Genomic DNA, 24,165 nt, shown 5'->3' on the forward strand with positions numbered 1-24,165 from the left:
AGAGCTTCAAGCACTCAACAGGGTAAGAAGAACCCTTAAGCCCAAGATTCTGAAGCCATAATGGACAACTTAGCAAAACCCATCTCAAAAGTAACAAAATCAAAACAGAACATGTAAACAAGAAGAAGAAATGAAAAGATGCTAGTCTCACTTGTAACAATGTAAATACAAATACAAATAAATACAATGTAAATACAAATTAAAGCCACTAATTTAACTGCAGGTGACAATGTGGAGCATCCAGGAGAATAAACAGTAACGACTTTGAAAAGTTTCTGTCTTATTTATTAAATCTCAACACATATACAACCTATGATCCAGTAATTTCACCAGGGCCAACATAATGGATGTACACGTATAAGAAAGTTCCTAACAAGGCTGAAAACTCCAAAAGTCCTTCAATAGTAGACGAGATGGGACCAGGGAGATAGCTCAGTAGAATAAGCACTTGTCTGGCAAGCGCAGGGCCTGAGTTCAATCCCTGGTTCAAAAAAAAAAAAAAAAAAAAGTAGACGAGATGAATAAATTGTATTATTCATCCCAGAGATTATCAACTAGCAATAGACACGAAAGAATTACTGTTGCATGGGACAGTATAAATAAGAAACCAGTCACACATTAAAAAAAAAAAAAAAAAACATAGTTATGATTACATTCATTGAGTATCATGATCAAAACTGGCAAAATTAACTTCTGGTGTTAGATGTTAAGATGATAGTTATTCCTAGGGAAAATGCAAAGAGCAATGATAAGCTGGAACACTAGGGTAATTTCTAAGGAGCAGGAATACTACATGACTTGGGTTGTGGCTGCAGGATATATTCACTTTGCAATGATCTGCCAAGCTCAATACTTATGCTTCATGAACTTCTTTGCATGTACAGTGTATTTCAACAAAAAGTAAAAACAGAAAACCAGCTCTGTACTTTACAATTAGTCTTTTACACTAAGCAACTTGCAAGCTTGTTGCTATTTTTCCCTGTTTCTTTGAATTTTTGCTGTAACATTTGGCAAACACACGTGTATTCCCACATGTTAACATCCCCCATCCAGTCCAAAGATATAAACTGACAAAGGAACAGATTAGCCTGCTTTTCTTTTTCTTTTTTTGAGACAGGGTGTTGCTATGCAGTTCAGGCTGGCCTTGTGTTTACTTTTTTGTAGCCCCCAAGCTGATCTGGAACTCATAGTAATCCTCTTGTCTTAACCTTCTGAGTGCTGGAATTACAGGCGTGCACCACCACACCCAGTCTTGGTGCTGACACAGCATGCAGGGCCTCGGATTCAACTCAGGCCTTTCCACTTGCCAGATAAGTGTTTATGCCTCTGAGCTACCTCTCCAGTCACTAGCTTGCTTTTCAATGACAGATGCAAAACTGAAATCATTCAGTAAAAATAGTCCACATACAAAACATAGTATTCTCAAGGTCAAGTCTAAATTTCCTATTCTGCATCTTTACTTCAAATAGCAAGATTAGTTTTCAAATTTTACCTTTCAAATTTGAGAGACAGAATGTTCTTTTTGTTTACATGCCTAGCACATGCATGCACGTGCGCGCATGTGTGTGTACTTGTCCGTCGTGCTGGGATTGAACTCAGGGCCTTATGCATTCTAGGCCAAGTATTCTACTGCCAGCTGTGCCCCCAGCCCTGTTAACTGAATTTTACAGTGGGACTAATCTCCTCAAAACTCACTAAGAACAGCAACTGTGCTTCATTTTATATATATGAAAGTTCCAATTAGCAGTGAGGTACTCTGGAACAAATATGTCCTTTCTCCTAAACCCTCAATTATCTAGCCTCAATTTTTCTTTTTTTTTTTTTCCTAGCCTCAATTTCTGAAATGAAATAAGTGGGGGGGGGGGGAATGCATTATTCTTATACCCTGCCAATGAGAATTCTGTACAGTGATGAGATGTAGGTTTGTGGGTGTCCACAAAACAATGGGTGAGTACACACATATGTCTAAATAACTAAAACCTGAATACTGCGTTCATCTAATTAATCCTCAGTGTTCCATCAGTTATAGGATTTCAAGTTCTAAGAAGTATCATGTGCCAGAGAAACAATGAAAAATAAAAACTCAAAACAGTAAGACTTAAGTCTTAGTCCCCCCCCCCCCGCCCCTTTCCACAGTACTAGAGAGTAAATGTGATGCTTCATGCATCAGGCAAGCATCGACCACTAAGCTATACTCCAATCCCTCAAAATTCTTTAATGTTTTAAATTTTTCTATTCATTACACAATTTTCTTTCTCTCCTTATTTCAATTTCTAACTCATATGACTTTTTTCTTCTCTTAAGTGAAACTAATTGCTGTAGTCTAGGCAAAATGTTTCCAAATAGCTTTATCTCTCCCTCTCTCCCTCCCCACTTCTCTCTCTCTCTCTCTCTCTCTCTCTCTCTCTCTCTCTCTCTCTCTCTCTCTCTCTCTCTCTCTCTCAAAGTTGCCAATATAGCAGAGTCAAAGGTATGAACAGCTGGCATGTGTTGGCAAGAGCTGATATATAATTCTTTTTTACAAAGGAAAAGTGCTCACTGTTCAAGATCAAACTACCAGTAACTACAGATCCACACCTCAGAAAATCTAACATGCCTGCTTAGTGCACATTCCATAGCAAATCTTTAGACACTGCCCGCCTCTGATGAGGCCACAAAAGGATGGTAGTACTGTACATCTGACGCCAATGTTTCGACTTGTTTTTCCAGTCCCACAAGTAACAGGTCAACCAGTCACACAGGGACTCCATTTTAAAGACAGCCCCAGCAACTGAGAAACAAGTTAGATCAGAAAATGCTGCCCATCTTACATGACAGTGGCAGCATTACCACCAAGAAAATACTTCAAGTTGTTGATTCAAACTAACGGCAGTAAGGCAAAGGTCTGTTCCTGATATTATACTCCAGGCCACAGGATAACATCTCATAGGTTATTAGGGGTGTAGCAATGAGAAAATGGGGGGACTTCCAACCCCATGGATGAAGTCTCAGTTCAGTTTCAATAACCCTAGAATAGAAAAACCAGTATTTCTTGCTAGACCTTTCCACACATATAAGGAAGTCCCTTATCAGCTGTTCTTATAAGGTGCTTCTTAAAATAATTAAGGCACTCTCAGGCAAAGGGTTTTTGAATGGAACATGTTTCAGTTTAGCTTTATTTCTCCTTATGAGACTAGCAGAAACTCCCTCCTAGTGGGCATGGTAGGGTATGCCTACAATCCCAGCACTCAGGAGGCTGAGGCAGGAGGATCACCTTGAGCTCAAGGCCAGCCTGGACCAGAACAGCAAGATTCTGTCTAGGAAAAAAAAAAAAAAACAATGAACAAAAGAAAGTCAGTCCTGCCTGGTTTTCTGCACAAAGTTTCTATTCAAAATAACACATATATAAGACAAGCAAAGCATGAAACAAATGAGTTTTGGCTGGTGTGCAGTGATATGCTCCTTGACTGCAGTTCTCTAGGAGGCTGAGGCAGGAGGATTACAAGTTCAAACCTAGCCTGGGCAGCTTGATGAGATCCTGTCTCAAAATATAAAAACTAAAGAGGGATGGAGGAATGCAGCTCAGTGCAAAGGCCCTGGGATCAATCTCCAGTACTACCTAAAAAGAAAATTTTTTTTTCAACTGAGAAAGGATGGAAAAACAGAGATCTCTATGCAATGACAACAACAGAGAACATCAACATCATCAACAAACTAAACCAACAGAAAAATGGCACAGAGCAATCTTACCTCTTGGAAGGCCCAAACTAACACACAGTGAAAACAGCCTGTGGGCAAAATGTTACACAGGTGATTTAACCTTAGACCACAGAAAAGTTTCTAGGGCCAATTAATAAAAATGCTACTCCTTGTACTAGAGATGTAGCTCTGCAGCACAGAGCTTGCCTAACATGAAAGGCTCTCAGTTTGATCTCTACCAAGGGACAATAATTATTGTCATTTACTAAGCACTTGCTCTGTGCCATGCCCTGTATCACCCATTTTCATAATTCCCTCTTTTCTTTTTCTTTTTTTTAAAAATGTATTTAGTACAGGGTCTACAGGATCTATAGAGTCCCACTGCACAGCTCAGACTCGTTTTCAGCCTCCCAAGCACTGGGATGACAGGCGCACGCCACCATGCCCAGTCTCAAGCACTGTCTCAGCACACCCCAGGGGCGGGGCTGGCACAGCATGCTGGGGTGCCTTAGTTTACTGAGCTATCTGGCCAGCCCTAGATTCCCTCATTTGATCACAACCCTATGAAGCATATACTGACTCCAGATCTGTTCCCGAAGTTCATGGTCTAAATAACCACTATTATATATAAAAAAGAATTAAGCCAGTCTCTGAGGAGTATAAAGAAAACTTATTACGCTCTCAGTAAGTTAAAATCCCCTTGGAGGCCAGTCTCAGCTACAATAGTGAGTTCAAGGCCAGCCTCAACTACATAGTGAGATCCTGTCTCAGAAAACAAGACTTGGCTCAAAACTGAAATATCCTCCTGAAATTCTTGACACTATTCTACTGCACCCTCAAGGCATTTGACATTTTCTGTGTGTTTCAGTTACTTGTGTTGTTTTTTTTTTTTTTTAATTTTATTTATTTGTGTGTTTGTGTGTGTGTGGCCAGCAGAGCCCACCAGGGGGCGGGGCTGGCTGGCATGTGGTGCTGGGGGATTGAACCGCGGTCCTTGTGCTTTGCTAAGCTTGTTCTAAGTAGGTGCTTTAGACCACTGAGCCATCTCACCAGCCCTGTTTCAGTTACTTGTATCTGTGCCTCACCTCCATCTTTTACTCCACAAGCTCTCTGACGACTTTACCACAGTTCATATAAGCATAATCCTTCTCACAATGCTGGCACTCAACTGCTTGTTTTATATATACACGCCACTTAGTTTAATTTATAAACACCAATCAAAACACCAATTAAGGCCATCTCACTGTAAGGTTTCTTAAAGGGCCATGTGGTGCCAGTGCCATTCAAGGGTAAAGCTTGAAAAAAAAAAAAAAAAAAGATCATTTAACAAACAACATCATATTAAAATGTTCTACTCCTAAAATTCTTCACATAGTCAAACACTCCCACTGTTAATACCTTTGACAATAATGCTGCAGTTCCAGATTTTACAAATTTTCCTCCTGTAGATGCTGAAGAGCTGTTTTCAGGCTTAATTTTCTCTACCGTTTGTGTTTTACTTGTCGCAGACACTTTAGGCACTGAGCCAACACTCCTGCTTGCTTTCTTCATTCTGGGCTGCCTCTTTATGATGCATTTACAATCAAATCTGTGAAAAGAAATGGAGAACAACAAATTGGAAAACAGCTCTTAATAAAGGCTTTTGAAGGATTTTTTGTGAACTTTTGAAAATTTTTATGATAAAAATGTTTGAAAGCCAGCTGTCACTACAAAAAACAAATGAAACAGCTTCCTCCTCAAATAATACTAATTTGAAACTATGTTGTGTATTCCAGTTCACTGAGTACAAAAATGCCCTATTTTCAATGCTTCCTATTTTCAACTCTTCATAACGATTACTAATTTGAAATTATTTTGTACATTCTAGTTCACTGAATAAAAGGAATGTCCAACCTCTCTAGTAGAATTAAGTATAACACAGTGAACATTATCTTCAACATTAAATGAAAAATAATCATCTTGGCAATTGGGAACTAGCAGTCTGCTGGTATCTGGGGGTGATACAAATATACAGAAATGCCCTAATTTCAAATATTTGTTGTATTATTCCCACCTCAGCAGGCAGAATATCACTGAAATACCAACATTCAGAATCTAAATGTATTTTCCAGCACAGCATATTTTTTTTTTATCAAGAAGCAATATAGGGGCTGGGGAGATAGCTCAGCAGTCTAAGCGCCTGCCTGGCAAATGGAAGGACCCGGGTTCAGTCCCCAGTGCCACATGCCACACCAGACCCAGACATGCTGTGCTGGCATGTGGAAGTGCATGCCTGTAATCCCAGCACTGGGAAGGCTGAGACAGGAGAAATACTAGAAGTTCAAGCTGCATAGCAAGACCTTATACCAAATAAATAGATAGATAAATGATTTTTTTTTTTTAAAGCGGTACAGAAATTCCTTATCAAAGCACTGTCCCCAACTGGTGGTTCAGAAAATAAGACTACCCTATAAAGTTTTAAACAGTATGACAGTTCTTTCACCTAAGTGATACATACTTTATTTCAAGCCAGGGAAGTTTGGAATAACACTGGCAGTGCACAAAGCTGAAGTTAGATAATCCCCTAAATATATTTGTTAGCTAGAAAAGTAGTCTCTATAGTAATATTTTTGGGAAGACATACTGGATCATTGTGTTCAGGGCGATACAATTAACCAAGTAAAAGCCTATTTTGAAAGTATGGTAGTTTACATAGGATAAATCTAAGGCACCACACTGAATATAAGAATTCATCTATTTTACGAAGGTATCTACATACTAACAAAAATGAAAAAAAGAGCTGGGGAGGTAGCTTGGTGGTCTAAGAGCCTGCCTGGCAAGTGCAAGGACCCAGGTTCGCTCCCCAGTACCGCATGCTATGCTGGCTTCAGAACCACATGTGGTGGTGCACTCCTGCAATTCTAGCACTGGGGAGGCTGAGACAGGAGGATCACTATGAGTCCAACCTGCAGAGTGAGACCCTGTATCAAATAAATAAAAAAAGATTTTTTAAAAAGTGAAATAGGGGCCGGGGAAATGGCTCAACAGAATAAGCACTTCCCTGGCAAGCACAAGGGCCTGAGTTCAATCCCTGGTTCCGCCAAAAAAAAGTGAAATAAAAGGCTGGCCAAATAGTTCATGGACTAAGGCACCTGCTTAGGCAGAAGCAGTCGATCCCCCAGGGCACGCCCAGACAGCAATTGAGACTGGGTGTGGTAACCTGTAATCCCAGCTCTTAGGAGGCTGCAAACAGGAGGACCACTATGAGTCCGATCTTCCGATCTACTAGTGAGACCCTTTAGACCCTCTACTAACTACATTTTTAAAAAAAAAAAAGTGAAATAGTATGTTTGGAAAAGAAAAGGCTCATTCCAACAGGCTGAGTATTTTATGTAGAGTGGGCTTTATCTTGCTTTCACACACCATCACACATCACCACAGCACAGTGAGGCAGGGCAAGAGGGCCCTGCTCCTCCCTCAACATAATAAAGCCTTAGAAGCAAAGGGAACATGCCAATACCCAGTGAAACTTCAAGGAATCTCTTGAAAATGATGTACATAATCAAATTAACTATTCATTCTTAAACCTTTTGCTTTCTACTCTTTTTCATTTACATAATCTGCCTAGAGTAAGCACTCCTTCTACATCAGCTCTACCATTTATTTCCCACATCTTCCGAGACAATATTGAAAATGACCAAAACAGACTCAAGGAGTTTCCAGTAACAGACAAAATACACAGTCATACTGATCCCTGCCAGTCAAATTTATGATTTTTTCACAAAATAAATTACACAAATCAGATCTGCTAACTTAAAGTATTGTTAAAAAATCAAATCAGGGGGTGGGCCTGATAGCTCAGCACACTAAAGCACATGCGTAGGGCAGACACAGGGACTCAGTTGGATCCCCACTATGCCAGTCCTGCCCCTGTGGCGTGCCAAGACAGCAATTGAGACTGGTGTTGTCGTGCACCTGTAATCCCAGCTCTTGGGAGGCTGAAAACAGAGGAGGATCATGATGAGTCCAATCTGTGTAGTAAGACTCTGTACTAACATTAAAAAAAAAAAAAAAAAATCAAATCAAGTTCTAAGAGCCTTCATCTCCCACTTGCCAACTTATGCATGTGCTCTGTAAATGATTCCCCAAAGTTTCTTTTCTCCTCCAAATATTTCATAACTGAATTCCTTTCTACTATACCAATCAGATTACCATTCTCTGCTTACTCTTCCAGCCCCCATCAAATTGAATTTTTTGTTTATCTTTTGAGACAGGGTCTCATCTAGTACTTCAGGCTGGCCTCAAACTCATGAAAATCCTCCTGCCTCAGCTTTCTGAATGCTGGCATTACAGGGATGTGCCACCACGTCCAGCCTCAAACTGACACTTTCCAAGCCAGAACTGTTTAACAGAACTTACAACAATAATGAAAATATTCTGTATCTCTAAATATGCTAACAGGACAGATACTAGGAGCCACTTATTGGCTACTTAGCAGTCAAAATGTGGCTAGTGTGACTGAAGAATTGGATTTTGCATAATTTAAATTTAAAACTATTGCCAGGCTACAGCTGAGTTCAAGATCAGCCTGAAAAGTATAGTGAGACCCTGTCTCCAAGAATTTTTTTTTTTTTTTAAATTTATGGAAGGGCTGGAGATACAACTTCATGTGAAGGCCCTGGGTTCATTCCCCAGCACCACCAAAATAAAAGGATCAAAGTATTGTTACATAATACAACATGGATAAACCTTAAAAAGACATTAGAAGAAGCTAGGGATCAATTATGTGATTTCATTTATATAATTTATGTACACTAAGCAAACTCATGCAGATAGAGAAAGCAGATTAGTGATTACAAGGAATTAGGAGTGGGGGTGGATACAGACTGATTGCTAATGGGTATTAGATTTCTTTTAGGATGATACAAAATTAGACTAGTTATACAACTCTGTGACTAGACTAAAAAAACTGTAAAACAAAATAAAATTTGGAGATAGGGTCTTGATATATACAATCTTGGACTTACTACATAAGCCAGGATGGCCTCAAACAGCAATACTGCTAACTCAGCCTGCTGAGTGCTGGAATTACAGGTATAGGTCACCATGCCCAATAGAAATGCTAAATTTTATATTTTAAGGGAGTAAACTACATGACAAATTAATTTATTCAATTAAGGTATAATTTTTAAACTAATAACTACCATAAAAAAGAATTTTGGGAAACTACCCCAGCCCTAAAACACCAAGCAAGGATATTATTTTGGAGAGGTCCTAAAGGACACATGCACAGCAAAACTGATGAGAACGCTGAGATGCAGTCTGGGCCACAAGGCTGGCAAGTTGAGATCTGTTACACCAGCAGTTCTCACACATCACAGCACTTTCTCTAAAACTATGTAAAATATACCTTTATTATCCTGGCATGAAATTCAGAGATAATTTATTACATATGTATTTTTTTCTTAAAAAATATATATAACAAGAATATAATAAAAATAAAAGTTATGATAAACATGAATTTCATTGGGCGTGGTGGTGCACACCTGTAATCCCAGAGCTGGGGAGGCTGAGACAGGAGGATCACTACCAGCCCAAGCAGACAGCAAGACCCTGTACCAAATAATGAATACATAAAGAAAAGATTAAGAAAAACATGTATTTCAGTATGCAAAATTTTATCATTCAATATATAAAATTTTATCAAGGTCTGTAAAATAGTGATCTACAACTCTAATTTTTTTTTTTTTTTTTTTTTTTTTTTTTTTTTTGTATTTAGTACAGGGTCTATAGGGTCTCACTATACAGATTGGACTCGAAGTGATATGTCTGTGTTCAGCCTCCCAAAATCTGGGATTACAGGTGCATGCCACCAGGCCCAGTCTCAATCGCTGTCTCAGGGCACCCCGGGGGCTAGGCCAGCACAGCATGCCAGGGATTGAACGCCAGCTCCTGCACTCTGCCTAAGCAGGTGCTTTAGTTCGCTGAGCTATCTAGCCAGCTCTTACAATTCTAAATTTAACAGGGTGAATTTGGCAGATACAAATAATCCTGATTTGGCTATGTGGTACTGGCTATTCAGCTACCACATTATCATCATAAATGCTATCTGATAATTGTCTTAAAAGGTAAACTACTCTTAGTGTGATGGTTAATTTTATGTGGTAATGCGACTGTCTGGCCTAACATTATTCTGGTTGTGTCTATGAAGATTTTATTGATTAAATTAACATTTTAATCAACAAGCTGAGTAAAACAGATTAACCTCTCTAATGTAGGTTGTCATTCAAACAGTGATCTGCATAGGACAAAACTGAGTAAGAAGAAACACCTCCTTCCTGACTACTAAGCTATCACAACTCTCCTACCTTTGAACTCCCATTGAAATGTCAGTTTTTCCTGGGTCTTGAGCCTGCAAACTTCCAGACTGAGATTTACATCATTTGCTCTCCTACTTCTCAGGCCTCCAGACTCAGAATAAAACATAACATCAGTTCTCCTGGGTTTTTAGCTTGCCATATGTAGATCCTGAGACTTTTCTCAGTCTCCATTATCACATAAGCTAATTCTTCTTTTTTTGGAGACAGAGTCTTCGCTGTGCAGTTTGGGCTTACCTTGTGCTCACTTTCATAGCCCGCAGGCTCGTCTTGAACTTGCAGCAATCCTATCTCAACTTCCTGAGCGCTGGGCTGGGATTATAGGAATGTGCCACCATGCGCAGGGTTCTGCAGCTGTCGTGGCATGTGAGGCTAGGGATTGAACTTGGGACCTTGTGTCTGCCAGGTAGGTGCTTTTGCCTCTGAGCTACCTCCACAGCCCATCAATTCCTTTCTTTTTTTCTTTTTGTTTATTTACTGAGTACAGGGTCTTACTATGCCATTCAGACTCATAGTAATCCTCCTGTCTCAGCCTGCCCAGCGCTGGGATTGCAGGTGTGCACCACCACACCTGATTTCAAGGCTGGCACAGCACGCCCAGGGTTCCTGGGCCAGCACAGCATGCAGTAACAAGGATAGACCCTGGGTCCTTGCACTTGCCAGGCAGGAACTTAGACTGCTGAGCTATCTTCCCAGTGCCCCCAATTCCTTATAATAAATAAACACACTTATATTTTCTATATAATATCTACCTCCTTTGGCTGTGTTTCTCAAGAGGAATCCTAATACTTGGAAAACTACAAACATCCCTGCACTCAACAGGCAAAGTAAGAGGACTACTATGAGTTTGAGGCCAGCCAGGGCTACATATTGAATTCAAGGCCAACCTGAATTACATGGCAAGACCCTGTCCCAAAAAGTAAAAACAGTATCAAAAAGCTACAAACAAAATTAAATTTCCCTCAATATTTATAGCAATTATATTCTCTATAAACTCCATTTATATAAAAAATTTAACTACTTTATAAAAATGCTTTTTGTGAAATGCAATCCAGGCTTAAAGGTTTCGTTTTATCTATATAAATTATTCAGCAAGATATTCTTTTTTTTTTTTTTTTTTTTTTTTTATAATTTTTTGTTAAATTTTTTTTTTTTTTTTTTTTTTTTTTTTTTTTAACGTATTTAGTACAGGATCTACAAGGTCTCACTACATAGATCAGACTCGTAGTGATCCTCCTGTTTTCAGCCTCCCAAGCTCTGGGATTACAGGCATGTGCCACCACACCCAGTCTACAGCAAGATATTCTTAATGTTGTGAACAGTCACAGGACAAGTTCCATTTTTCATAGAATCTAGAATTCTATGGCCCCTACCTATTAAATACCAAGAACACCCACAAACCAGAGATAACCAAAAATGCTTTTACAAATGGGGAGCAGGGTGACAAAAAAAAAAAATTTCTAAAGCAATCCCTATTAAGAACAAGGATTATTTGGTTATAGTGGTACATACCTGTAATCCTAGTACTTGGAAGGCTGTGGCAGGAGGCTCACTGGGAGTTCAAGACCAGCCTGGACTACACAGTGAGTTGAAGGCCAGTCTGACCTTCATGCCAGATCCTGTCTCAAAAAAAAAAAAAAAAAGAGCAAGGATCAACAAAAGCATAGCTCAGTAGCACAGCGCCTACCTCATAAGCACAAGGTCCTGAGTCCAATTCCCGGTGCAAAAAAAAAAAAAAAAAAAAAAAAGATTGTAATTCACAAGTGGATCTTGGGATCCCACCCTGGTCAAAAGAGAATCAACATCCAACACTCTTCCCTAGAGCCTTCTGGTGAGAGATTTTAGAGTGAAGAAAAGGGACTAGCATAGCTGATAGCACAAGCTTTAAACACTGAAAACAAACATGAATGAAGTGAAAGTTGCTCCTATCCTGTACCCAACTTTACTCCAGGGCATCTCATCAGCACTCTTTAATCAGCTCCACTCTGGCCAAATCAAAGTTTATAAAAATAAAAACTTGCTCGTCTCATAAAACGTTGAATCCCATCCCTGGGTGCTAAGAATAATCTCAAACTATGATAATCCATGAAGATAATCCATGAAGGATGTCATAAGTATTTGTCAAAGGACTCTTTTCTTTAAAACACAGATGCACTGCTCCCAAAATTAGAGAGAAAGTCATTAAAGCTCCCCTTCAAGCCTCTCCCAAGCAGTAGGCACCATGTTCTATGTTGTAACCACTACTGCATGGGCCACTGACCCCTCACAAGAGCCCATGCCTGTCTGAGAGGCCGAGGTAAGAGACTGTAAATTCAAGCCCAACTGAGTAACTTAGTGATATCTTGTCTCAAAATTTAAACAAAATAACATTCAAGACGTCTCAAAAACAAAATTTTTTAAACAAAATAAAAAAGGCTGGAAATGCTACTTAGTACAAAGGCTCTAAATTCAGTCCTTTGTACTGGGGAGAAAAAAAGTCAACTATGTTCATATACAGAGCTTCCCAGAAATACGCAACTCTGATCTCAAGGAACACTTCACAAAATGTAAGTAAAGAGTAACACTGCAACTATACTGTGCAATCTGTCCCTTCTGGATTTATCTACCTGTTCTATGGATCAGTGTTGGATTTTTTTTTTCGGGGGTGGTGATGAAGGGTAGTAGGGATTGAACCCAGGACTGCATACATGCTAAGCACTTGCTCTATCCCAGAGCTACAGGCCCAGCCCACTGCTGGCACAGTATTTTTAACTGAAAATTTCCTTTTAGATATATTAAGTACCAGGTTTTTTGGTTTTTGTTTTTTTAGATATGGTCTCACTGTGCAGTTTAGGCTGGCCTTGAATTCACTACATAGCCTGCGCTGGCCTCAAACTGGTCATTCTGCCTCAGCCTCCCAAGTGCTGGAATTACAGGTGCGTCCACCATGCCTGGTAGTACCATGTTATTTAATATAGACACCATCCTTTTTAAAGCAGAAAATTTATTTCCAGACCTAGATCAATGTGTATTAAGTTAGAGCTATAAAAGCAAAATTCTTAACTATAACCACATTAATTATATTTACTGCTTTTTCATTTAAAATAATACTTGTAATCTGTTAGCCAGGATGGAAACTCAAACTATTCCCATAATAGAAATAAGCCCTCCATTTTAGAAGGCTGTAGTCTGGATGGCCAGAACCTTTGATAAGGTATCTCAGGGCTGACTCTCCAAGGACAGGATTTACAGCTCCAGGTTTACAGCCCTGCCTAAACCTAATTACAATGTAAAGCCACACAAAAAGTTTCAGTGTTAGCACCAGTGAGATAGCTCAGTGGACTAAACACCTGCTTAGGCAAACACTGGGACTGGAGTTCAGTACCTGGTACCACATGCCACGCCGGCCACCAAGATGGATGTGGTGGCACACACCTGTAATCCCAGCTCTGGGGAGCCTGAAAACAGGAAGATCACTACGAGTTCAAGCTGCATAGTGAGACCCTGTACCAAATACATTAAAAAAAAAGTTTCAATGTTTCCTTTACATCTACCAGGAGATTTTATGATTAAAACCTACCAAGGAAAACAAATATAGGGCCATTTCTTATCCTCCACATATGCTGAAGTCATATTTCAAATCAAATGAGACTACATACAATAAAAAATGTCTTGTAGGAGCCAGGGATATAACTCAAGAGCATAGCATGTGCCTGGCAAGCAAGCGTGAGGTCCTGAGTTCAATTCTCAGTTCCAAAAACAAAGCAAAAAATGTCTTGAAAGCCATTTATAGACTATCCCATATGCCATATCATTGACCAAAGGGGAAAAAAAATCTAGTTAAAAACATCTGACGGGGCTGGGGAGATGGCTCAGTGGAATAAGTGCTTCTCTGGCAAGCGCAAGGACCTGAGTTCAATCCCCGGTTCCACAAAAAAAAATAAATAAATAAAAAATAAAACAACATCTAACTACGGGACCGGGGAGATGGCTCAGTGGAATAAGTGCTTCCCTGGCAAGCGCAAGGGCCTGAGTTCAATCCCTGGTTCCACCCAAAAAAAAAAAAAAAAAAAAAAAAAAAACAAACAAACAAAAAAAAAAAACCTGACTACTAAAATGTCATAAGCAACTCATTACTGATTCAATCAATGCTCAACTCTTTTTTATTTATTTATTTATTTACTTATTTATTTATTTATTTATTGCAGAACCAGGGATTGAACTCAGGCCCTTGCGCTTGCCAGGGAAGCGCTTATTCCACTGAGCCATCTCCCCAGCCCCTCTCAACTCTTTATACAATGAAAGGCAAAAACTATGGGAACTTGTGAGCAAGGAAATAGATAAATATACGAATATAAGAATGTGAATAGGACAATATAATTATCCCACAGTATTGTGGGGTGTTTAGTACCAGGACCCCTATGAATAATAAAATTTGCAGGTGTTCAAGACCCATATATGCAAAATAGTATTTGCAGAGAATCTATACAAACCCTCTGTAATTTAAATCATGTCTAGATTATTCACAATACCTAAAAAAATGCAAATACTATATAATTATTATACATATCATTTAGACACCAAAAACCAAGAAAAAGGTCTGTGTTCAGTACAGATGCAGTGGGGGTGGTGATGGTGCTGGGAACTGAACCCAGGGCTTTGTGCACACAAGGCAAGAGCTCTACCACTGAGCCATATTCCCTAGGTGTCATATATGATAAATTCATGTCCCCCAAAATCAAAGAGGTACAATGGAGACAAACAGTAGGAAAGATTTATTGTGAGATATATCCTGACAGGTGAGGGGCCCCCAAAGTAGTCTGACACTGAGGCCCTCTGTCAGGGATAATCTATACAGCAAAGTCTCAAAGTAAGTTCAACATGGGTCAAACTACAATCAATCAATCATAAGATTACAAGTGTATCTATTCAGCTAATATTGATCTAACAGGGAAGTAAGCCATGGTAGCAAAGGTACATGGACAGAACAAAGCCATTGTAGGGAAAGGACAGGACCCAGATGCTCTCTGGTCACCCACCTGGGTGACTTCACCAGGATGTTCTGGTCACCCACCTAGGTGACTGATGTCTACTTAGATTTTACTGGGACCGGGCAATACTAATCACAGCACAATCTCAAGTTATTCTTTATCCCTCAGGGAGGCATGTAGGACTAATCACTGCAGCTGCATCTTGATGCCTGGCCTTTAACAGATATGATTCCAGCCAGTTACTGTGTGCTCTCTTCTTTTGCACTGACTTTCTCCTATGCCTATCCCTGTTATGTCTATTAATTCCTAGCTTAGCTGCCTATAATAATCACAGGGCATGAGCACTATAGAGCTGGGCACAGATACAAGCAGAGCTGCCCTGGCAAGCTCAGAATACAGTATCCTCCATCCAGACCCTGAATTGCTATTATGCTTTATTTATTTATTTATTTATTTATTTATTTATTTTAAAGGCCTGCTTGGACCGGAGAGATAGCTCAGTAGAATAAGCGCTTGCCTGGCAAGCAGAAGGGCCTGAGTTCAATCCCAGGTTCCGCAAAAAAAGGAAAAAAAAGCCTGCTTTTCTTGAGGTCATCAGAGGCTCATACTGAGATCAGGGTTACCTAACACTTGTGCGTGTGCGTGTGCATGCATGTGTGTGTGTGAGAGAGAGAGAAAGAGAAACAGAGAAAGACAGAGACAGACATAGTGACAGTGATAGCAATAACCATAGTGACAGAGACAGAAAGGGACTTCATAAATCATCCATGCCAAGCTCAGACTCAATATCCTGCCTCAGCTTCCTGAGTAGCTAAGATTAAAAAGCATGTACCACTGCACCAAGACAAGGTCTCCTGTACAGCCCAAGCTAACCCTAAACTTGCTACATAGTTCAGGTTGGTCCTAAATTCTTGATCCTCCTGCCTCAGCCTCACAAGTGCTGGGATTACAGGTTTAAATTGCCATGCCCAGATGAGATACTTTCCATTAGCCTCCCTCCTAATAAGTGCTGGCTTCAACCTCAGTTCCCTGACCATTCAGTATCCTCTTCTACAATGAAGAGTTGGATTTAAGCAAGCCATACAGAGGGCCAGCCAGATAGCTCAGAGGATTAAAGCACCTGCTTAGGCAGACATTCCCTGGGTGATGTGCCAGCCACGCCCCTGGGGCACGCTGAGCCACACTGAGACTGGGCTTGGTGGCACACACCTCTAATCCCAGTGCTTGGGATGCTAAAAACAGGAAGATCACTACAGATCCAATCTGTGTAGTGAGACCCTGTAGACCCTGTACTAAATACATTAAAAAAAAAAAAAAAAAATCAGGAGACCTAAGTTCCGGCTCCTCCATTGCCATAAAAGATGTATTACCAAGGGCAAATCAATCACTTCATATCTTTACAAACTTCCTCACCTATAAAAAGAAACTGTTAAAAACATAAGAGTTCTCAAGCCAGGAATAGTTGTGCACACCTGTAGCTGCATGACTGGTGAGGCTGAGGCAAGAGGATCACTGGAGTTCAAGGCTCACAGTGAGACCCTATCTCAAAAAACAACAGGAGTTCTTTTACAAAATAACACTTATAAACCAATGAGAAGAAAATCACTACATCCTAATAACCTAAGTTATTTCATTAGAGTTCAAAGGTCAGAAAACAGCTGTAACAACCCAAGATCAGGGATGGCAATTTATTTCTGTGATTCAGAAACCTAACCTTCTCCAATTATCCATCCATGAAAGATACACCAGTCAACTTTCAGAAATAATGCCTCAAGTACCTTTGTGAAATTATCTTAACTCTCATATTACATCCAGAAGGATCCAGCCTGAATTGTAAAAATTAGATTGTCTTGGAAGATACAAAGGATTTTTCTCAGACTAGCCCCTCAGAGGCATCTCCAGTCCAGGCACTGTGGGACAGGAATCCTTTTTAGCAGCTATCAGTGGCATCCTTCATCTCTCCCTTTTGTAGTCATACCAAACAACATTATGACTGTCACTACTTTTTTCTTTAAACTCCTCCTACTCACTGTCATTAAAATCAATTATTCACATTGTTATAGAGAATGTACTGCTATTTTAAATGACTTAAATTTAATTTATATTTTAAAACCTCTATGATTTATTTTTATTATTATTAAAGCTAATATCCATCAGACTGCCCTAACCCAGTAGAATCAAATCTGTACTCTGGGACAAAAGTTACTTAACCATACTGATATCTGTTTCCTCATAAGATGAGGAAAGCTCATCATAAGATGAGCTCATAATACTACATAAAGGGCATAGTACTACTTATAAAGATGCTGATAGCATTAAATGAAATAATGAACCTAAACTTCTAGGCAGAGTGGCAGTTCACAGTAAAGAGCCCATAGATAAATGTGAGTTATCATAATAACATAGAAGCACACACTGTATATTCTAGGTATGACTAATGCCTTATTAAAATAAGAGCAGTAATTCAAAAGACATTTTGTGAGAGAAACCCTTTATAAGGAATGACTAAAGATTGTTTTTCTTACTACTTACCTAAATGGCACAGAGATCTCAACAAACACTAGCTCTAGTTCTTTCCCACTGAAAATTATATATGAGGAAATACTAAAAATATATGGTAGAGAGTCTGCAGTAATGATAATAAAGAGAACAGGACTGTGGTCCCAGGTCTGGTTCCAGCTACATAAGCTTGAGAAAAGAAAATTACCCTAACTCTACAAAGCAAAGATAGTAGATTATAAACTTTCAGAAACTCAAAACTTTATTTCATTTTTTTAAAAGATGAACTTGCTTATTAGTTAAGATTTATGCCTATCAATGTTCTACTAAATATCTGTATAGGATTTTGACCCAAGAAATACAAATACATTCAATAAATACACATTCAGAAACCACCATAGGGACAGAGAACAAACTCCTGGACCCTTAACCTGCTACTGATTAAAAGCAAGATTTGTGAGGCATTGAAAAAAGCAGTTTTTGTAAAAATTAAAAAAAAAAAAAAATCTATGATTCTTCACTTGGGCCTACAAATGCTCAATAGGTAAATAAAAGTAGAACAAGGATTAACCTTCATTTTGTAAAACTGTCAGATTCCTTCTCAGCTCTGCAATAGGCATGTTAGTCACTTAGCAAATATCCATTTAAAGGTTGGCAAACAAGGCTTTTGGGTTTTTACATTTGTTTTTTCGTGCTGGGGATCAAATCCAGGATCTTGCTTTACTCATAGTTCAACACTGGGCCACATCCTCAGCCCCTAAACAAAGTTCATTATCCCTAATTTATATAGCCTATCTAATCCTGCTTCAAGACTGAGGATATAAAGATCAGAGATATACAGGAACATGAAGCAATGCCCAGAAACCTCCACTGTCCTACACCTACTCATCATGAATCCCAGCAGAGCCTCAGATGTTTGAGACTGCCCCAACAAACATGATCATTTCCCCTCAAACTATGAAATGAAGACTGAGACTATGATCAACTAGATCCAACCCATGAGCACCCAATAAAACTGGTCTTGTTTCCTCATTAATGGGCCAGTTTCATCCAACTCTTCAAACTGATGCACCCTGCATTTCCTCAAACTGAAGCCCTTTCACTATCTTCTCCTACTTTCCTTTGTTATGGAACATGTTTGACTTTTTACCAAGAGCTGTGCCCCACCCCCTTTATTTTTTCTTTCCAATGAAATCTTTTTCCTGTAACTTTGTACTTAATCCTGTTTTAATTTCGATTACTAATGAAGCAAGGATCCACACTAGCCAGTGACATAGTCAACTCTTATTTCACAAACCATATTCAAAACATAGGAATAACATTAGAATTGTAAATTAAGAACAGATTTAGGGGCCAGGGAGATAGCTCAGTAGAATAAACGCTTGCCTGGTGAGCACAGGGCCTGAGTTCAATCCTCAGTTACACACACACACACACACACACAAACAGATTTAAATACTAAGAAGAAGGAATCACAGTCAAGGAAAAATTATAATTCAAGGACAAAGCCACAGGGGAATAATCAATTCAATGTTAAATGAACCAAAACCAACAACAATGTCACAAAATCATCCATCCTACCAATCACCAAACAAACAAAACAACAACAACAACAAAAACAAACAGCAAAATATGTTTTAATGCCAGGGAAGCATGGTGGTACACATCTTTAATCCCAGCACTATAGAGACTAAGGTCAGCCTGGGCTACATAGTAGGTTCAAGGTCAACCTAACCTATATAATGAGATCCCGTCTCAAAAAAAAAAAAGGTTAAGTAAACCAACATATAGTAGACTAAGCCTATACTGAATTATCTCACACACAGGTTTCTAATTTTTTTTTAATCATACAGCTTATATTAAGGAAGTACATCTTAAAAGTAAGTTGGAGGACTGGCAAGATAGCTCAGCAGACTGAGCACCTGCTTAGGCAAGTACAGGGGCCAGGGTTCTATCCCCTGCACCACATGCCACCCTGGCACTACCCCCAGGTGCACTGAGCCAGCCACTGAGTGGAGTGAGACTCCATTAAGAAGGCAAGGACTACTCAGAGGGAGAGTCTGAGCCTTGTCATGTCCAAAACACTGTATATGTAGAAACAGAAAGGAGAGAGAAGGAGGAATAAGGTTTTTCCAGTGTGTAACACTTAGTTTGAATCCACACAAAAGAATTCACTATTGCTCAAAAACTTCAATGCCTACTGACTAAGGACACACAATTTTAAAATGCTTGTTTGGAGGCTGGGTGGGGATTTAACTCACTGGTACAGTGCTTGCCTAGGGAGCAAAAGGCCCTGCGTTTGGTCCTCAGCACCAAAAATAAATAAATAAATAAACAAAAAATAAAAGTTTTAAATGTTTATTTTTATTGTAACAGTATTTTCTTATTTTTAAAGCCTGTTTAATATATTTAACACAATAGTTGCAAGTTATACAATTATGGTAGAGTGAGAAAAGATGACCTTCAGAGGTAGCTGTTCTCTGCTTTTACCTCTAGCCTGGAAGAGACTGCACCCTAGTGTTCTTTACTCCAGGTAAGCATAGCCTTTTAAAGGCCTCTCGCCACAAAAGGAATGAGCAGCACCTGTCTGACTTCAGCCCTCACAAGTCCATGCTTTCTGCCTGGCCACATGGGGAAGGGCTTAGATTTTTTTTTTTCCTGTTACCCATAATCGAACTCAGGACCTTGTGCTTGCCAGGCAGATGCTTATGCCGCTGAGCTATATCCCCAGCCCAGGTTAGAGATGAAGCCAAAGGAGAAAGGTTGAACTCATCAGCCGTGCTCAAATGACCCTTTAGTGACAAGGAAATGAAGGTGAGCAGGACTAGTGCGATCCAATAAAGAACAGGGTTTAAGTCAAAATGGAGTAGAGTGAGAGAAAAGCTGAGTAGGAAAGAAAAGATAGGGGCCAGGGAGATGGCTCAGTGGAATAAGCGCTTCAGTGGCAAGCGCAAGGACCTGAGTTCAATTCCTGGTTCTGCCAAAAAAAAAAAGATTAAAAAAACTTTTCAAGCTCTATTGCCATTGTTGCCTGCTGCCACTGTTGCCGTTTGTCCACCATGAACTGCTGCTCTCTGCCATGTGCCCCTCTGCCTTAAGAGTTGCTGAATATGGACTGAAACCTTCAGTAACTATAAGCTAAATAAATCTTTCTTTCCTTAAAAAAAAAAAAAAAAAAAAAAAACTTTTCAAATATTTGGCTTTGTGAAGAAGTGAGAGGCTGAGTAATGAGGAGTCTGAGACATTTCTGTTAATGTTGCAATGGTTATTTAAATATGTGCTCAAGAAACCTGGGACAGGGAAATATGAAGTGAACCCAAGGACTTTGCACTGAACTGCATCCCCAGCCTTTTTTCCTTATTTTATTTATTTTTTTCTTTTTTGCGGAACCGGGGATTGAACTCAGGCCCTTGCGCTTGCCAGGGAAGCGCTTATTCCACTGAGCCATCTCTCCGGTCCCATTATTTATTTATTTTTTTTTTTAAATATGGGAGTCTTACTAAATTCACTAAATTGCCACAGCTGGCATACAACTGTTATTTCCACTTGTTTTAGCCGCAGAAAAACCTACTCATGTTAATTTAGGATTTCTCTCAATTACTGTAAAAGATTTAATGCAAGAAAAAAAATTTTTTCTGTATTTTTTTAGGGAAGGGTCTCACTACTAGATCAAACTAGTAGCAATTGTCCTGTTTACAGCTTCCCAAATGCTGGGATTACAGGGGCGCACCACCCCGCCCAGTCTCAATGGCCCTCTCAGCATGCTCCCAGGCCAGGGCCAGCACAGCAGGCCCAGGGACAGAACCCCAGCCTCTGTGCCTGCTTGCAGGCACTTTAACCCGCTGAGCTATTTGGCCGGCCCTACAAGAAAATATTTAGAAACAAAGAGAAGTTCTGTGAATCTTTCAAACACAAAACCATGTAACTCTTTTTCAGAGGGTAACAAAGACAGAGTAAGCAGCCTCATCTTACACCAAGACCTCTAAGATCCAATTCTGGAGATTCTCTTTTTAATGCAAGTTGGGGAAAAGGCTGTTAAACTACTGACAATTCTGAACATTCCAGATAAATGACAAATTGGAAAAGAACAGCCTGAAAGAATATCTGGCATCGGTACATAAATTATTTCTCCAGATTTAGTGCAAAACAAATTGGTTCCCAAAGTTCAAAATACCAGGGTGCAAAAAATGCTGAGTACCCTCTGGTCAACTCCTCATCGTCCAAGATTTCTGAATATTTATTTTTTGAAAAATGAATTTTTTCAGGGCCCCTTCAACCCATGACTTTATGCTCAGACTTTTGGCAGGCAGTTGCAAACTTGCACAATACTGCATTCACAGGATTAACTTCCAACTATGATATATATATATATATATATATAATTTATTATTATTGTGTGTGTGTGTGTGTGTGTGTGTGGCCAGTTCAGCCCACCAGGGGGCGGGGCTGGCTGGCATGTGGTGCTGGGGGATTGAACCGCAGTCGGTCCCTGTGCTTTGCTAAGCTTGCTCCAAGTAGGTGCTTTAGACCACTGAGCCATCTCTCCAGCCCCTCCAACTATGTTTTAAAAGACATCTGCTTAAACATTTGTAACAAATTCTGATCCAAAATACAAAATGAAACATTTTCTTTTGTATTTCATTGATTCAAGTGTAGCAATATTTTTTAAAAAATGCTTTTTTAAATAGCTTAAAATTTTAGACTTGAGGGCTGGTGAGATGGCTCAGTGGTCTAAAACACCTACTTAGAACAAGCTTAGCAAAGCACAGGGACCACGGTTCAATCCCCCAGCACCATATGCCAGCCAGCCCCGCCCCCTGGTGGGCTGAGCTGGCCACACACACACACACACACACACAAATAAATAAATAAATAAAATTTTAAAAAAATTTTAGACTTGAGAATCTGTTTTGACAATGGCACAGGGAAGTCTTTACACTAAACAAGTTAAAATATTAAATTCAAATTCAGTTTATTAAAAATATTTTTCAACAAACATTTCCTTGGTTAGGTTAAAAATGAATTTAAAATGAACTATTTTTTCTTCCAAGTATTGAGTACAAAGCAGTAGTACTCAAGAGGGTAAAGGGCAATTGTGCACACCAAGGGACATTCAGCATTTTAAGCAGGAATTTTTGGTTGTCACAACTAGGCAAGAGGGAGGAAATACTGACCCAGAGTATGAAAAGACCAGGATACCACTAAACAAATACACAGGAAGACCTCCCCTCCCCTCAAAAAAAAGAATTATACAGCTTAAACGCTCCCCCTCCCCCTCCCCTTCCCCTTCCCCCTCCCCTTCTCCCTCTCTCTCTCTCTCTCTCCTGCAGTTCCCTGCTGGACCAGCACAGCACAAGCAGAGCTCCATTCAGAATCAACTGTTTTATCCTTTGAAACCTCACTGGCAAAAAGGTAAAAGAGAAACTAAACTCTGGAAGCCAGCTATATGCTGATAGTTGACTGCAGTCCTGGAAATTCTGTGTATATCATTTCATTCAGTCCTCCATTAGCATAAGATGTAATGTTATTATCAGAGCTACGTAGAGTGAACCCAAAACTTCCACAGCTGGCAAATGTGCAAGTAAAGCAGGGATCTGTAATGGATGAACTCCAAAAGCCATGTTTGTTGCTCACAGATGGTTCACTCCAGATTTTCTTCCTCATCTCAAGGAGCAGATGCGGGGGTGGGAAGGGGAGGTGGACACCACATGGACATGGGACAACACAACAGGACACCATCAATCTATAGAAGACCTGGTGTATTCTACCTTCCACTTGTAAATAATGAAGAGGATTCTGGAAGCCCAAATGAACTTCCACATCTGCCAGCAGTTTCTCCTTGTACCCAGTGGCCCTGCAAGCCTATCTTGGCCTCTTTGAACATCACAGGAGAGGTCAACCACTACAGCCTCCTGAACCTTCCCTGCCTTCAAGCATTCCTCACTTCAACTGTTTCTCCAACACTGTAACGAGAGATTTCTTACCAGGTCATCTTCCTGTCAGATAATACATCACTCCCCAAGGTCAAACACCTTAGCAATGATCCACAGTCCTTCACATCACAATTCCAACCCACCTTCCCTATGTTGGCTTTTTGTCACTATGATGGAAATCCCTGGGAAAGTTGACCTAATTAAAGAAGGAAATGTTTAGTTTGGCTCAAGGTTTCATAGTCCATGACCAGCTAGCTCCAGTGGTTTGGAGCCAGAAACAAGGCAGAAACATGACAGAAGGGCTATTCACCTCATGGCAGCGAGAAAGCAGATTCAGATGGCCTGTGCTGATGGATTTCCTCTTCTTTCAACTTCTGTTCCATCTGTTCCATCCTCCTTACTGGATGATGCCAACCATATCCAGGGTAGTTCTCCCCCACCAGGTCGTCACCCCACCTGCCAATCATCTCTGGACCCACCATCAACAATTAAGGGCTGGAGAGATGGCTCAGTGGTCTAAAGCACCTACTTGAAACAAGGTTGGCAAAGCACAGGGACCGCGGTTCGATCCCCCAGCACCACATGCCAGCCAGCCCTGCCCCCTGGTGGGCTGAGCTGGCCACACACACACACACACAATAAATAAATGTAATAAATAAAAATAAATAATTAAAAAAAACAATTAAGAGTAACCATCTCACGCACTTCATTTCCCATGTCACATACACA

The 24,165-nt window shown here is 39.9% G+C and overlaps 1 protein-coding gene across 2 annotated transcripts in view; it reads right to left on the bottom strand.

Annotated features, from left to right (window-relative positions):
* The window catches only part of Specc1l (sperm antigen with calponin homology and coiled-coil domains 1 like), a 199,718-nt gene that overhangs the window by 133,522 nt on the left and 42,031 nt on the right, over positions 1-24,165 (bottom strand). Inside the window, exons 1-2 of one of the 2 annotated variants that reach the window (XM_004636325.2) lie at positions 11,547-11,589; positions 5,077-5,266 (exon numbers count right to left, since the gene is read on the bottom strand). In XM_004636325.2, coding sequence (XP_004636382.1) covers positions 5,077-5,229 — 153 coding nt within the window. In that variant the 5' untranslated portion in view covers positions 5,230-5,266; positions 11,547-11,589. Of the gene's footprint in view, positions 1-5,076; positions 5,267-11,546; positions 11,590-24,165 lie in introns of those variants that run through there. The other variant, XM_023720979.1, reaches the window with a different exon arrangement.

Source organism: Octodon degus, unplaced genomic scaffold (assembly GCF_000260255.1).
Source record: "Octodon degus isolate 3935 unplaced genomic scaffold, OctDeg1.0 scaffold00079, whole genome shotgun sequence".
In the NCBI taxonomy this organism is placed as follows: domain Eukaryota; kingdom Metazoa; phylum Chordata; class Mammalia; order Rodentia; family Octodontidae; genus Octodon; species Octodon degus.